At 47.0% G+C, this 12,845-nt stretch overlaps 1 protein-coding gene across 9 annotated transcripts in view; it reads right to left on the bottom strand.

The window, feature by feature from the left end:
- cadpsa (Ca2+-dependent activator protein for secretion a) overlaps positions 1-12,845 on the bottom strand; it is a 73,759-nt gene that overhangs the window by 3,325 nt on the left and 57,589 nt on the right. For all 9 annotated transcript variants that reach the window (XM_067244361.1, XM_067244622.1, XM_067244449.1 and 6 more), the window contains 5 exons: positions 12,595-12,742; positions 10,996-11,070; positions 10,601-10,684; positions 10,256-10,288; positions 8,905-9,012 (listed from right to left, as the gene is read on the bottom strand). In XM_067244361.1, coding sequence (XP_067100462.1) covers positions 8,905-9,012; positions 10,256-10,288; positions 10,601-10,684; positions 10,996-11,070; positions 12,595-12,742 — 448 coding nt within the window. The remainder of the gene's footprint in view (positions 1-8,904; positions 9,013-10,255; positions 10,289-10,600; positions 10,685-10,995; positions 11,071-12,594; positions 12,743-12,845) is intronic.

Here is a 12,845-nt window from a genome sequence, read left to right as displayed (position 1 = left end):
TCTGAACAGACGAACACACCCCAGCTCTCTTTTTTAGGCTAGATCGGGATCAGCAGGGGACTAGCACTTGCTGACAGCCAAAACAAGCGTAATATGGCTCTGAATACATAATGCCATAACCCGACAGGGATCAAATCTGTGACATTCTAACGAGTTCCATCTGATAAGGGTCCGGATGGTTCAGGAGGATTTGGGGGGTTGGAGGGGTGGATGGAGGGGAGGGGGTGTACATCCAATTCTTGTAAGCAAGTGTGTAGGTAGGGACTGTAAATATATGTAGGGGGGGGGGGAGGGGGGATTTCAACACACGTACGCACACCCACCCACATCCATCCTCCAACCTCCACAGAAACACACACCAAGAGGCACCGAGACGCAGACACCAACCGGCAAACATACATGAACATCTGCAGGTCCCATCCCCCTTGGAGTGAGAGCTGGGAGGCAGAACGACCTCCTGCCCTCCCAACACCATCCCCCCTACACCCCTACCTCCCCCCACTGCCACACACAACACCCCTCCTTGAACCCTGTGTTCACACCCATATCTGACATGTTACAGGAAGCCATAACGCCTGGCAGGGGGGCAACCAACAGAATTCAGTGCAAAATCTGCATACCCTTCCCATCCTGACACCAGCACTTATACACAGCCCCCTGTTCCCTATACAACATGTATACTATACTAAATTCACAATGGCATGGCTTAATAAGAAAAAAAACTGACACTAACACCAGACGTGCCCCACAAGCAGACGCGATGACAAAGGCACGCACGCACACACGCACTGATTGAAAATGACACACCGGGGAAAACACACACACACACATCTACACTTACACACTTACGCACCATGCTTCCTCTGTGGGTCCACACACCTGACGTGTGTGTGTGCCTCTCTTCTACAAGACGGGGCCAGAGGGCTGGTAAGGGGTCGGCTTAGGGCCTTTGTGTTGTCTCTAAAAAGCATGGAGAAGCAGGAATGCTAGAGGAGAGGCGGGCCCCTCCATGGGGGGTACAGGGGGATTACAAGCAACCTGTGACTCTGCCTCTTTCTGCCTTTGCTGCTGCTAATGTCTATGTGTGTGTGTTTGTGACAGACTGAGAACTTGTGTTCCAATGTAAGCTTTTGTTCATGTGTATTTATTGAGTAAAAAAATAAAATAAAAAAATAAATAAAATGTCCCAGAGTGAGTTGTCGGAAATGTCTTCATCTTTTTCAAATTCTGGTCACTTGCACGGTTTTCTCTGGTTTTGTGTCTGTGTCTCTCCAAAGTGTGTTTTGGTGTCTACACCAGGCAGTGTGTCTTTGCCGGTGACTGAATGCGTGTTCATTTCATTGCTATGTTAGGGCCGTGTAGCATGCATGTGTGAGAGCTCTCCACAGACTGGGGCTGGTTGTTGCAGGGTGCCGAATGTGTAGTAGATGTCCTGCTGGGACCCAGCTGTGTCTGCAATTAGCGGGAGGCATGGAATGATGATTGTTGCTGCGGCGATGCTAATGCAAAGTGACAGGCTTACTTCCAAAGGATAGAGAAGGCCGCTGTGTTTCACAGAGCCATAATGCACCACTTTTCCTTTTTAATACTCTCTCTCTTTCACACACACACATGCCTGCGCACAAGCACACACACAACAAAATAAAATATGACTGTTACATACTGCACACATCCCCCCCTACACACACCTCACACCCAACACACACTCCACACAACAACAAAAAACATGTTGCCACTGAAGCCCCCACAAAATGAAAAACAAAACAATCCTCAAAAATCCATTAAGGACTGGTAGGCCGATCGAAGCCTCAACCTTTCTCCTGCACTCCCAGCCAGGGTGTCTGCACGGCTTTGTTAGTGCTTTAAAAAGAGCTGTCCGTACTGCTATCCTGCCCCAGAGAGTGCAGGCCTCACTCTGGCAGCCAGGGCAGCTAAATTAGGCCCCCCAGCGGGCGGCTGAGCAGAGGACCCGAGGGTTGAGAAGTCTTTAAATCTGACTACAAGACATTATGCACTTACGACAAAGGGGCCGGCTAATCCTACCTGCTTGCTTTTCACCGCTACCGCTGGCCTATTATTGTGTGCTTTATAGCTCATGAGAGGAGGCCCATTGATGACGGAACTCAATTACCATAGTAACTCACACCGGTGACCCTCGGGCCCCCCCCACCTCCCCACACCCCCCCCCCCCTCAGCTATGCACCTCTCTCTCTCTCCCCCCCCCCCCCCCCCCTCTAAAAACAGGAGGCCTGAGCTGCTGTGCTGACCCCCAGATGCAGTTCCTTTGACAGGAAACTGATGGGCAGAACCGCGGCCCTGCCACGCTGCGCCAGGCTCTTTAACACCAACACCACCACGGACCCTTCCATCCAGCCAACTCTCTGTCCAGAACTCTCTCTTTCTGTCAACAAGCTTTTCTATTATTTGAAAAAAAAAACAAAAAAAAACATGTGTACTGTGTTGGGGGTGGGGAGTTCTGAATAGCAGAATTGAAATAAAGTTTCGGTCTCAGCAAGCTTATGGACTTCAAACTGTTTTGATTGTGTCACTGGTACAAAGAGGAGCCCCGGATGACGATTCACACGCCTCAGCGCAGCCAGGAGAGGAACAAAACTCTCCCTGTGTGTGTCCAGCTAGCACTACATCTCCAAGATGCCTGCATAAGTCCTCTTAAGAGGTGTGATTGAGCTCCTGGCCAACAATGCACGGTGTGGATGTACACCCATACACAGGCCCCATGCACATATACACCCATACACAGGCCAGATGCAAATGTGCATCATAGAAACGAGAGGGAACACATTTAGTCGTATCCAAGCTATATTCAGTGGCAGTCTGAGTCGGTCACAAAACACCAGTCTCATTCCACGCATGAGTGTCAGCTAACTGATGACAGTGTCCAAATAAGGGACTACATTACAAAAACACAGGGTGAGGAGGAGAAAAAAACTAAGGAGGGAAAGAGCGTGTTGTGAGGAACTAAACGGCTGGAATTATAGTCTGCGTTGCGTCATTGAGTAAACACACAATAAGGGACAAAAAAGCTCAGTGGTGAAAAAGCTCCAGCTCAGGGCCTGAGCAAAGTGAGCCATTCTCCTCACAAAGGGCCGCTTAGAAGCAGATTGAGGGAGGCAGAAAGAAGGGTAAACCACTTGTGGGCTTCAGCCTCTATAGGGGGAGCGAAAATGGAATAAGCCAGCAAGCACTTGAAAGCCCCGCCGAGCACCTGAATGGGAAGGAGGGGCGGGGGGGGGGCCCAGGGGGGCCACGGAAGGTGAATGGCCTGCCTTTTGGGACCAATTTGTCTCTTTTCACCCTGCTCCCCCTGCCTCCGCGCTGACAGACGTACAAAGAGGGCCCCGCGCTGAGCCACTCATCCACATGCACCAGCGAGCAGCTGTCACTTTTGTGGGGCAAGTTAATCAAACAAATGCCACCATACCTCCCTTTAGACAGAGAGGGAGCCAGAGATGAAGGAGCAGATGACAGAGGCTTTATTAGTGTGTTCACATGCATTCATGAGGTGTGAGAGTAGGCTGTGTATATGTGTGTGAGAGAGAGACAGAGAGTGTTTGTGTAAGTGCTTTTGTGCGCACGTACGTGTCTGTTGCCAAATCACTATAACCCTCAAAATCTCTCACTAACCTAAGCGACAACAGAAAAACATCCCCTTCCAACACCCATTTTTCCTGGTCTTGTTGTTCCTGGTCTGTTTCTGACGCTCCCCATGATGTTCCCCTAGCCCTGCCCTGGAGCGCTGCACTCTGCCACGGGGGGATTTGGTTCACTGTGGAAGATCCCAGTGAAGCTGGACAGAGGGAAAACAAAGTGATCTCTCAGTAATTATAAAGACTCTAAGCTGCTTACAGACTTCATTAAAGGGAAGCGAAACCTTTTTAACTTGTTTTGAACAGTCGTTGTGAGTCAACATCCAGAACCATACCTGCTCGTTCTCTCGGGTGACCTACTCTCTATGGCCCGCATGACCGTCTAAAGCCTCTTTCTACAATTGGTTTATTTCAACTTAAAGAGATTAATAACTGGTATGAAAAACAATAAGAGGACATCGAGGCAGTGTTGTGCTCATATCGATGTTCCGTGGCTTTTCATGGGACCAAAATATCTTTGTCTTTCTAATGACTCCACTGGCAGAATTCTGTAAACATGTTTGATTCCCTTTTTGTTGATCATTTCAACAAATACAATTGACCAAGACTCTTTTAAAGTCAAAAGTAAATAACATGACTTCAAGGCCAACAAAAGGAATGGTATATAATAAAAAATTGCAACGTAAGCAGTAGGACATATTCCAATGAGTTACTTCATCCTGTATGATTGCTTTTTAACTGGGGAAAAAAACAGTTTGACCCTATCTTATTTAACAGACCCAACTCTGTAGACTTTCCTTAGATGTGAGTATTCTATCAATCTGCCACACAACAGCAAACAGCCACAGCTAGAGAGAGTGGGAGTCAGACAAGGACAGCTGCAGTTCTTCCCCAAGATCTCATCCTGGTTCACTCTCCTTCGTGGATGTTGGTGTCGGTGGCCTGGCCACCGCTTGCCTCAGCCTGCCACTGTTAACTTTTCGTGCCACACAAGCTCAAGTTGATTAAACTGTTCACTTGGAGTGGCAGTTCGTGACCGAGGCCTGCAAAGTGGTTAAGTGTCCCGGACAGTGAAGTGGTATGACAGCAGGTCTGTGACTCATTCTGTCTCATTCTCATCATCACCGCCGCCCCTGCCACCAGCACACGCCAGCAGCAACAGCAACAGCAGTGCAAAATCCCAATCTCAATCTTGCCTAACCTCTTGTACCTCTAGCCCCTGGCCCCTCCCCACCCCTGGCCCCCCTCCCTGGTCCGGCCAGTGGTGAACCAGTTTGCTGCGCTGCAGTGACAGAGAGAGAATCAGCGATTAAAAGCGCCTTAACTTTCGTCACAAAGTGCAATCTCGCTGTGAATCTGATAACTACCCAAGGTCAACGGAAATACTTCAAATCAATCAATGAGCCAGGCTCCTAATCCACCCGAGGCAGGGCAGATTAAGTGTATAATTGACTAGTGTAATCCCTCTATCTGTAGCCCAACCCTGGGGAGCCTAGCCTCACCCAGTGCCTGGCATCATGCCCCCTGCTGACAGCACCCCCCCCCCCCTCTATTCTGGCTGTTGGTGTGAGAGGAGGAGGCAAAGCAGGACGAGGCCACAGTGTATCAGTGCAGCGCTGGATTTGGCCATGGCTGAAGAGATGGCTTTTTTAATCAATGATCTCTGGGCCACCCGCATTAAGTCGATGAGCCCCTTCCACGTTAAGCACAGCTGTTTTAATCCTCATCTCTTCAGCTGTTCTTTCAAGAACCACCACAGAAGGAGGGGGGGGAGCAAAACAAATTAATTTTTCCTCCTCCACACCCCAACTCTGTTCCTGGCCTAACCTTTTCCTTGTCTTTCTGTTTGCCACGCCAGAGTGTAACAAACTTAGCGGTCTGACTCTGACATTCATTCCTTAGGTGGCTGTGCTTTGAGAGGGAAAAACCCCCATTATTGTAATCTCTTCTAGTCATATAAAATTAACAATCAAAAATAATCATTACTTATACAAATAATACTCCTTCACAGGAATTTAGAATAATACATACACCAATCCTTGTGCATGAAACAAGATCAGCTATCCCTGGAAACGGAGCCTGTAAAGGGTCAAACTAAGACATGTTTTAACAAGGCCCCCAGCCCTCCAACCTTTGTCTCAGCATGAGTTTTAGTCACGTGTTAATATGTCTCAAATCATAATTCATTCAATGGGGCACTGTTGTTTACTTACAATATTAACATTTGGGCCATATGGTCAATCTCATGTCACAGAGCAAGCAAGGCCAAACACTGGCCTACTGATGCATATTCAAATTACTGGGACAAGTCATTGTAATCTGCTTATGACACTGACTTTCTTTGCCCATAATTAACTACTGGGTAGCCTATGGACTACTGGTGATGAACTTACTTTCTAGCACACACTTTTTATGACCAAACCCTGCACTTCACACAGGACATCATGAGGAACAATTGTCCCATAAGCCTGCAGATTTGGAACAGGACTGACTGTGTGGATTCGAACTGGACCTCTGACCTTGACCTGGATCTCTCTGAGACACCACACGTGTCCTCTGGCTGGCATGCAAGTCTGTTCACACCATTCCTATCAATGAAGTCTGGTCATAGACAGCTCTTTTAGACCTCATTTTTTTGTCTCGACGACCGTTGGGTTCATGTAGGCTGAAACAAAAGACTTCATTTGTCATTTGAATATGCTTTGAGTGGTTTGTAGAGGGATTCTTCTTTCAATCATCAGTAATGCTATTTAGTCATATTCACAAATCACTGGTGTTTATCAAGATAAAAAAAAAAGATTAAAATCTCATCACCTACACATCCTCAGAATCTGGGTGTATGGATGGGTGGGATAACAATGATTATAGTATTTTTGTGTTTAATCCACCTTCATTGATTGGTTTAAGTTTTGGTGACTACTTGTTTATGCTGTTTTTATGGCATCGCTCAGATCTGGGTCAAATATTATTGTCCTATATTTACTGTATATATGTGATATTATATTTATATGACAGAAAATACCAACATGTCTGAGTGCCTTCAGATGTGTTTGGAAAAGTAAAATATTTTTGTAATATTCATAATTAAAAATAATTATCTTTTTGTTGAAAAAAGATTTTGACACACATTAATCCTCTTCTTTCTTAACTCTCACTCAGTTGTTCACTTCAATCAATCTTAGCTATCGATTCAACCTTTTTATAAATTAGCCCAGACCTCATGTTTATGCTTCTCTTATCTTTGGCAATGTAGTGAGGGTGCCTAAAAATGAGGTTTCCAAATAAATCAACCCTCTGTACTCAGACCCAGGTGCTGGTAAGTGTTAGGTAGGTAGAGCTGGGTGCCGGGGGGTAGGTGAGGACGGAGTAGGGGTAGGTGGGTATTGAGTAGGGGGTAGGTGGAGGGGACAGATGGCTGAGTGGTTAGGCAATCGGGATATTAATCAGAAGGTTGCCGGTTTCATTCCCGGCCGTACAAAATGACATTGTGTCCTTGGGCAAGGCACTTCACCCTACTTGGGGGGAATGTCCCTGTAGTTACTGTGGGGGTGGAGTAAGGGGAAGGTGGGTATTGAGAAGAAGGTAGGTCAGTGGGAGTGCCTGTGAGACTGTAGTGAGACCAGTAGTGATAGGGAGATGGGCCACGCTAGTAGATGCACACAGGAAGATTATTTGAATCATGGTGGAAGAACATGTGCTAAAACAATTCGGCATGAGAGATAAGTTTCATTTTAAAACGATACAATGTGGTGACAATTAAAAAGATGACGAAGAAAAACTGATAGAAGTGAACAATTGGCACATGCGAAAACCAAAGGTGCTCCAACGCTTGCTGGATCAGAGAGCACTGCAGCAGAAGAACAGCAGCTAAGCCTCGCGCCTTCCGAGCAAGTGACAAGAAAAGCACAGCAGAGGAGAGTTGCGGAGTGTAGCGAGAGACACCTTCATACGCCACAGCATCGCCAGAGGCAGAGCAGATTGAGAGTGACACAGAAGTCCAGCAGGAGAGGCCTCTACAGTAATCAGAGCAGAAATTCTCTTCTCAAGGGAGAGGATACATGGCACAGCAGCAGGTCACAAGCAGCAGAGAGAAACAAAGGTAGAGAAGTGGACACTTGCCACGAGTCAGAGGAGAGGGGAGGCAAAGTCACGCTAGTTAGATGAACCCCCCCAACACACACACACACGCGCACACACACACACAGAAACAAACACACGCACACACAAACTAATCAGGCACAAGCAATCAGAAGTGTTTGCCTGAAGAAGCAGAGCTGACAGTTGGTTGACATGCATCACAAAGGATTATATAACCTGCATCATGTCCCTGGCGCTTCCTTAAGACAGTGTTCTCTTTTTTCATCCCGACATGTACCCTCACTCCTTCCCGCGTTCATGACATGTGATGCTGTGTGTCTCTTTCTTCCTTTCAATCTGTCTTAAGCCCAGGTCAGAGAGGCTCCTTAAGGGAAAGATTTACTGAAGACACCCTCATTTACTGGAGCAGTTCCACAAAGGTTTAAAGTAAGGTTTGAGATGCAGAATTAATCCATAGAGTGGACAGTTAACTGTGTCCCGATTATATATGTGTGTATAATGTGTTTGTGTAAGACTATGGCTACACCAGAGGATCTGGCTAGCAACGTGCAGGAGAAAAAGAATTCCACCTAAGAACAGGGAACAGATGTATAAAATGTCAATCCAATCCGTGTTCTGCCGGCACTCTGAATGTACCACGACCCTGAGCTCTCCATATCCCTCTTCTGTTGACCTCTGGCCTCAACCTTTCAGTTGGCTTTCAACAATGTGTACATCCAGAGCAAAAGTCTTAGTGAGTATGTGTGTGTGTGTGTGTGTGTGTGTGTGGGGGGGGGGGGGGGGGTGAGAGGGGGGGGGTGGAGTAAAGATTGAATTAAGCCACCTTGCAGGGAATCAGGGGACCTTTTGTGCTGCCTTTAATTGATTAACTCTTGTTTGCTGACTCAAAGAGAGAACACTGCTTAAGATAATCCCTCCCCAAGATTTGTCTACGTTTCAGACAAACACATAGAAACAAAGAAAACAACATAGGGGAAGGCAGAGGCCAGGGCAGAGGCTGGGGCAGAGGCCGGGGCAGAGGCTGGGGCAGAGGCAGAGTTGTGAAAGCCAAGGCTCAGAAAGGGGGGGGGGAGACAGAAAGAAACAGAAAGAGAAAGAAGGAGAAAACGAGAAGTTTCAGTATAGGGGCTCTAAAATGTGACTTATCCCTCTGGGCCGACTGCTGGATCACATGTCAGGGAAGCACTGGTTTACTTACATCAAATAACCTTTCTATGTACACCTCCTCATTGACCTTATCACGCAGCATGTCCTGAGAGTGGCGCATGAATGTCACATAGCCGTCTGCAATGTCCATCCCTGGCTTCTGTAGCAAACAACACAAAGAGAAGCAGAGACAGAGTGAGGAGGGAGGAATGTTTCAAAAAGAGATATCATCTACAGACATTGGAGAAACCTGCGGGAAGAGCCTATCAGGAAGGTTTTCATGCGTTCCACAGGATTCATGTGACGCAGGTCGTCACTGGCTTTTATTGCATGTCTAGCAGCGAAACATGTGACCCAACATTCAAATCAAGTGCTAACAAACTGTCTGAGTGAGAGGTTTCTATGTCAGGTGTTTCATTATCACTAACATTAGTCCACATTGGCTGTGGCTGTCTTTTTCGGGGAACTTCCTGTCACTCCTCAGTTGCTGGCTAAGATTCAGATGTCCTAGTCTGGGCATGTGCAAAGGGAACAGAAACGTCAGAGGTACACTACTTGTCTGAGGAGCAGATTTTTATGCCTGCTAATAAGAAATGGACATTCATTTAACCCTTGTGTTATCTTCGGGTCATTCTGACCCATCAGTCATTGTGGCCCACCGTCGTATTGCGCCAACTTTACCGCATACAAAAAAGCATTTTCTTTTAACCGTCGGGCTGTGTCACACCCCCGTATCGCGAAGGTTAAAAGAAAATGCTTTTTATTTGTTTTTGTATTGGGTAAAGTTGTCACAACACAACGATGGCTCGTTGTGAACCTTCGGGTCATGTGACCCGAAGGCAGCACAGGGGTTAAGAAGACCATACAGTTACAAGAGCAACTCTAACTCTTTGTTTCTGTCTGTAACTCTCCCACTCTCATTTTCAGTCCTATCTGCCTCTTTCAATTCCAAACTAATTGTGCCCAGCAATGTCATGTCAATCTTTAATCACCCTCTGATAAATATTGATTCCACTGACAAGGCCTTCATTTAAAAAGTGGCACGTTGGCAGTTAAATGCTCCTCCTGAGAAGTGGTGTTTAGAACAGACCCAGCTAGCGTGCCCTAGCCCCCCCCCCCCCAAATATGAAATATGACGACCATCTGGAAGTGAGACTTTGACAGGAAAATCATGGCGAGAAATGTGTGTTTTCACAGAAAGAATCAAGATCTGTGTGTGTGAGAGAGAGTGTGAGTGAGTGTGTGTTTATGTGTTTGACTGTCCGGTTGGTTGCCGTCTTTGGTCAAAATGAGGACTGTATTTTAACATTGGGAAGGAGGACAACATGACACACGTATGCATGCGCACACACACGCACACACACATGGTATTGAAGATAATAGAATATTATATTCTCACTTACTGGTACGTCCACATATTTTGAGGCAGCTTTCACCTTGAAATAAAGGGGGGAGAGAGAGCAGATGGAAAAGCAAGGCTTAGATGTCTGACTGTGTGTCCACTTTTCACGGCAAAAGCTGCATAATAACCGTGTAGTGAATGAGTCGGTGGCAGAGGTAAAAGTGTCCCACCAGGACACAAAACTGTAAAAGTGCACTCTGAATCTAATCAGATTTCTCATACAATATCCAGAACACTTGTGGAAAGCGAGTAACTGCTGGATGTGTGTACTAAGAGCACTCAGGGCATGTGTGATTGCATTCTGTAAACCTCAAGGTTGGGTGGGAGAGAAACAGAGCTGTCTTACTGTGAAAGAGAGGAAGGAGGAGAAGAGCGTGCCCTCGTCGTATCTGGACAGCTTGGCCAGGACACTCTCCAGGATGACCACAAACTGAGGACGGGAGGACGGAGAGGAGGACAAACAAGAGGAGCGACAGGGAGAGCAGTCAGTATTGATGATTACCTCGCGCGCCACATCAAGTGAGTCATGTTGATTTTCATAGTGAGATTCAAAAAGGTAAATACATCTTTGTCACTGAAACAAAGCAAATTAATAGTCTGCTTAGACAACATGATGATTGGTAATGATCAAGTCTGTTGTTGCTCTCCTCTGGTTGTGGAAATGGCAGTGGCGTATGTTTAGCTTCACCCTGATGCACTGACAGTGAGTCAGTAGCGTCAGGTCAGTTGTCGTTGCAGTACCTTTGCTACCAGCAGTGTCGTCATCTCCTTTACTGTTTCCTCAATCAGATTGTCGATTTGGGAGTGATACTGTCTCTGTGAGGAAATAAACAAGTCAGACCTGTCCAGCACCCCAACCATGATCACAAATCAGAGAAGGTTAGGTGGGGGAAGGCTTGCGAGAGGTCAGTGTGTTAGTAGGCTAAAATCTCAGTATTTTAGGTATACTACATGTTTTTTGTTTCAGCTACAGTACGAAGAAGTATAATTAGTCCCCGATAGGAATCTCAACTGGGGGCTTTTCAGTGATGCAGTGTATTTCTTTATCCCAGCATGTACATGCATGGTGTAGTACAGTGAAGGGGCCTCTCATAATTAATTCAGCTCTGGTAATTGGAATCAGTCTTCAGATTCCTCAAATATGAGAACTCTCACTTCCAACCCCATGTATATTCAGTAGCATCTACACATATGCTAATGAAATGAAAACAATTCAAGTGTTGGAAGATGGGGGGGGGGGGAACTGCAATAAGGGCTAATTATACATTTGGGAACCAGGGGTGAGATTTCAATTGAATTGTTAGCCACACTTACCCAGTCTCTAACAAACTTTCACAAGACAGAGACAAAAGAAGCAAAAGAAAGCTAGAGGAACCATGGTGACAGTGAAGCAACACGGCAAACACACGTCAGAAGCCCAGTTAGAAAACAAGGCAATCGCAGCAGATGGCAGTAAAACTAATGTAAGTGCGTGTACTGTGAGGAATAACATGTAAAAAATATATAGCATAATGATACGGTTGACACAGCAACAATGGCTGGAGTCAAGCACAGTGGATTCGGAGTGAGCTGAATTCAATCCATGCCACCAAAAAAATAACAATATTTTTCCAGAGAGAACTGGCAATGATTCTGAATGGATATTGATGTGTACGCACAGTGCAGCATGCTCAGAAAAAAATCCCTCTTCAGAGAAACTACTGCAGGGTACCCTGGCTCATAATATCCTTCAGAGCACTCAGTGACAATACTGTACAAACTGACAATATCATTGCAATTGCATATCCCTCTTGAAATCTGGTTGCAGACCATCAGGGAAGCAGCGTGTGGACTGTGGGCATGAGCGCGGGGCTCAGCCCTGTGGCATGTGGCTGGTGAGGACAGACAGAAGAGGAGAACACCAGTCTCTATCTCTCCCTCTCTCTCCCTATCTCTCTCCCTCTCTCTCTCCCTTTCTCTCTCTCTCCCTCTCTCTCCCTGTCTCTCCCTCTCTGTATCCCTCTCTCTCTCCCTCACTCCCCCCCCCTCTCTCTATTTCTCTCTCTTTCTATCGCCCCCCTCTCTCTCTCTCTCTCTCTCTCTCTCTCTCTCTCTCTCTCTCTCTCTCTCTCTCTCTCTCTCTCTCTCTCTCTCTCTCTCTCTCTCTCTCTCTCTCTCTCTCTCTTTCTCTCTCTCTCCCTCTCTCTCCCTGTCTCTCCCTCTCTCTCTCCCCCCCCCCTCTCTCTCTATTTCTCTCCCTCTCTCTCTATCCCCCTCTCTCTCTCTCTCTCTCTCTCTCTCTCTCTCTCAGCCCCGTGGCGTGTGGCTGGTGAGGACAGACAGAAGAGGGGAACACCATACCTCCTGGCCCAGCTCCATGGCACACAGTTTGGCAGACTGGGCCTTGGCGTCCACCATCACGTTGAACATGGTGCAGATGGACTGAGGCACGCGGAAGTCAGTAGTCCGGCTGCTCTTCTGCAGCTTCGCCTCGAAGGCCACCCTCGTCCTGCGGAGAGATCCCACGCGCTAGTCCGGGTGTTTCCGTGACGGGCATCGCCGCATGATTACACAGCAGACACAGGAAACGTTGGTGTGATGGATCGTAAGGC

This window comes from Osmerus mordax, chromosome 1 (genome assembly GCF_038355195.1).
Source record: "Osmerus mordax isolate fOsmMor3 chromosome 1, fOsmMor3.pri, whole genome shotgun sequence".
NCBI lineage: Eukaryota > Metazoa > Chordata > Actinopteri > Osmeriformes > Osmeridae > Osmerus > Osmerus mordax.
Note: the sequence above shows the minus strand (reverse complement) of the source record. Positions and strands in the feature narration are given on the sequence as shown.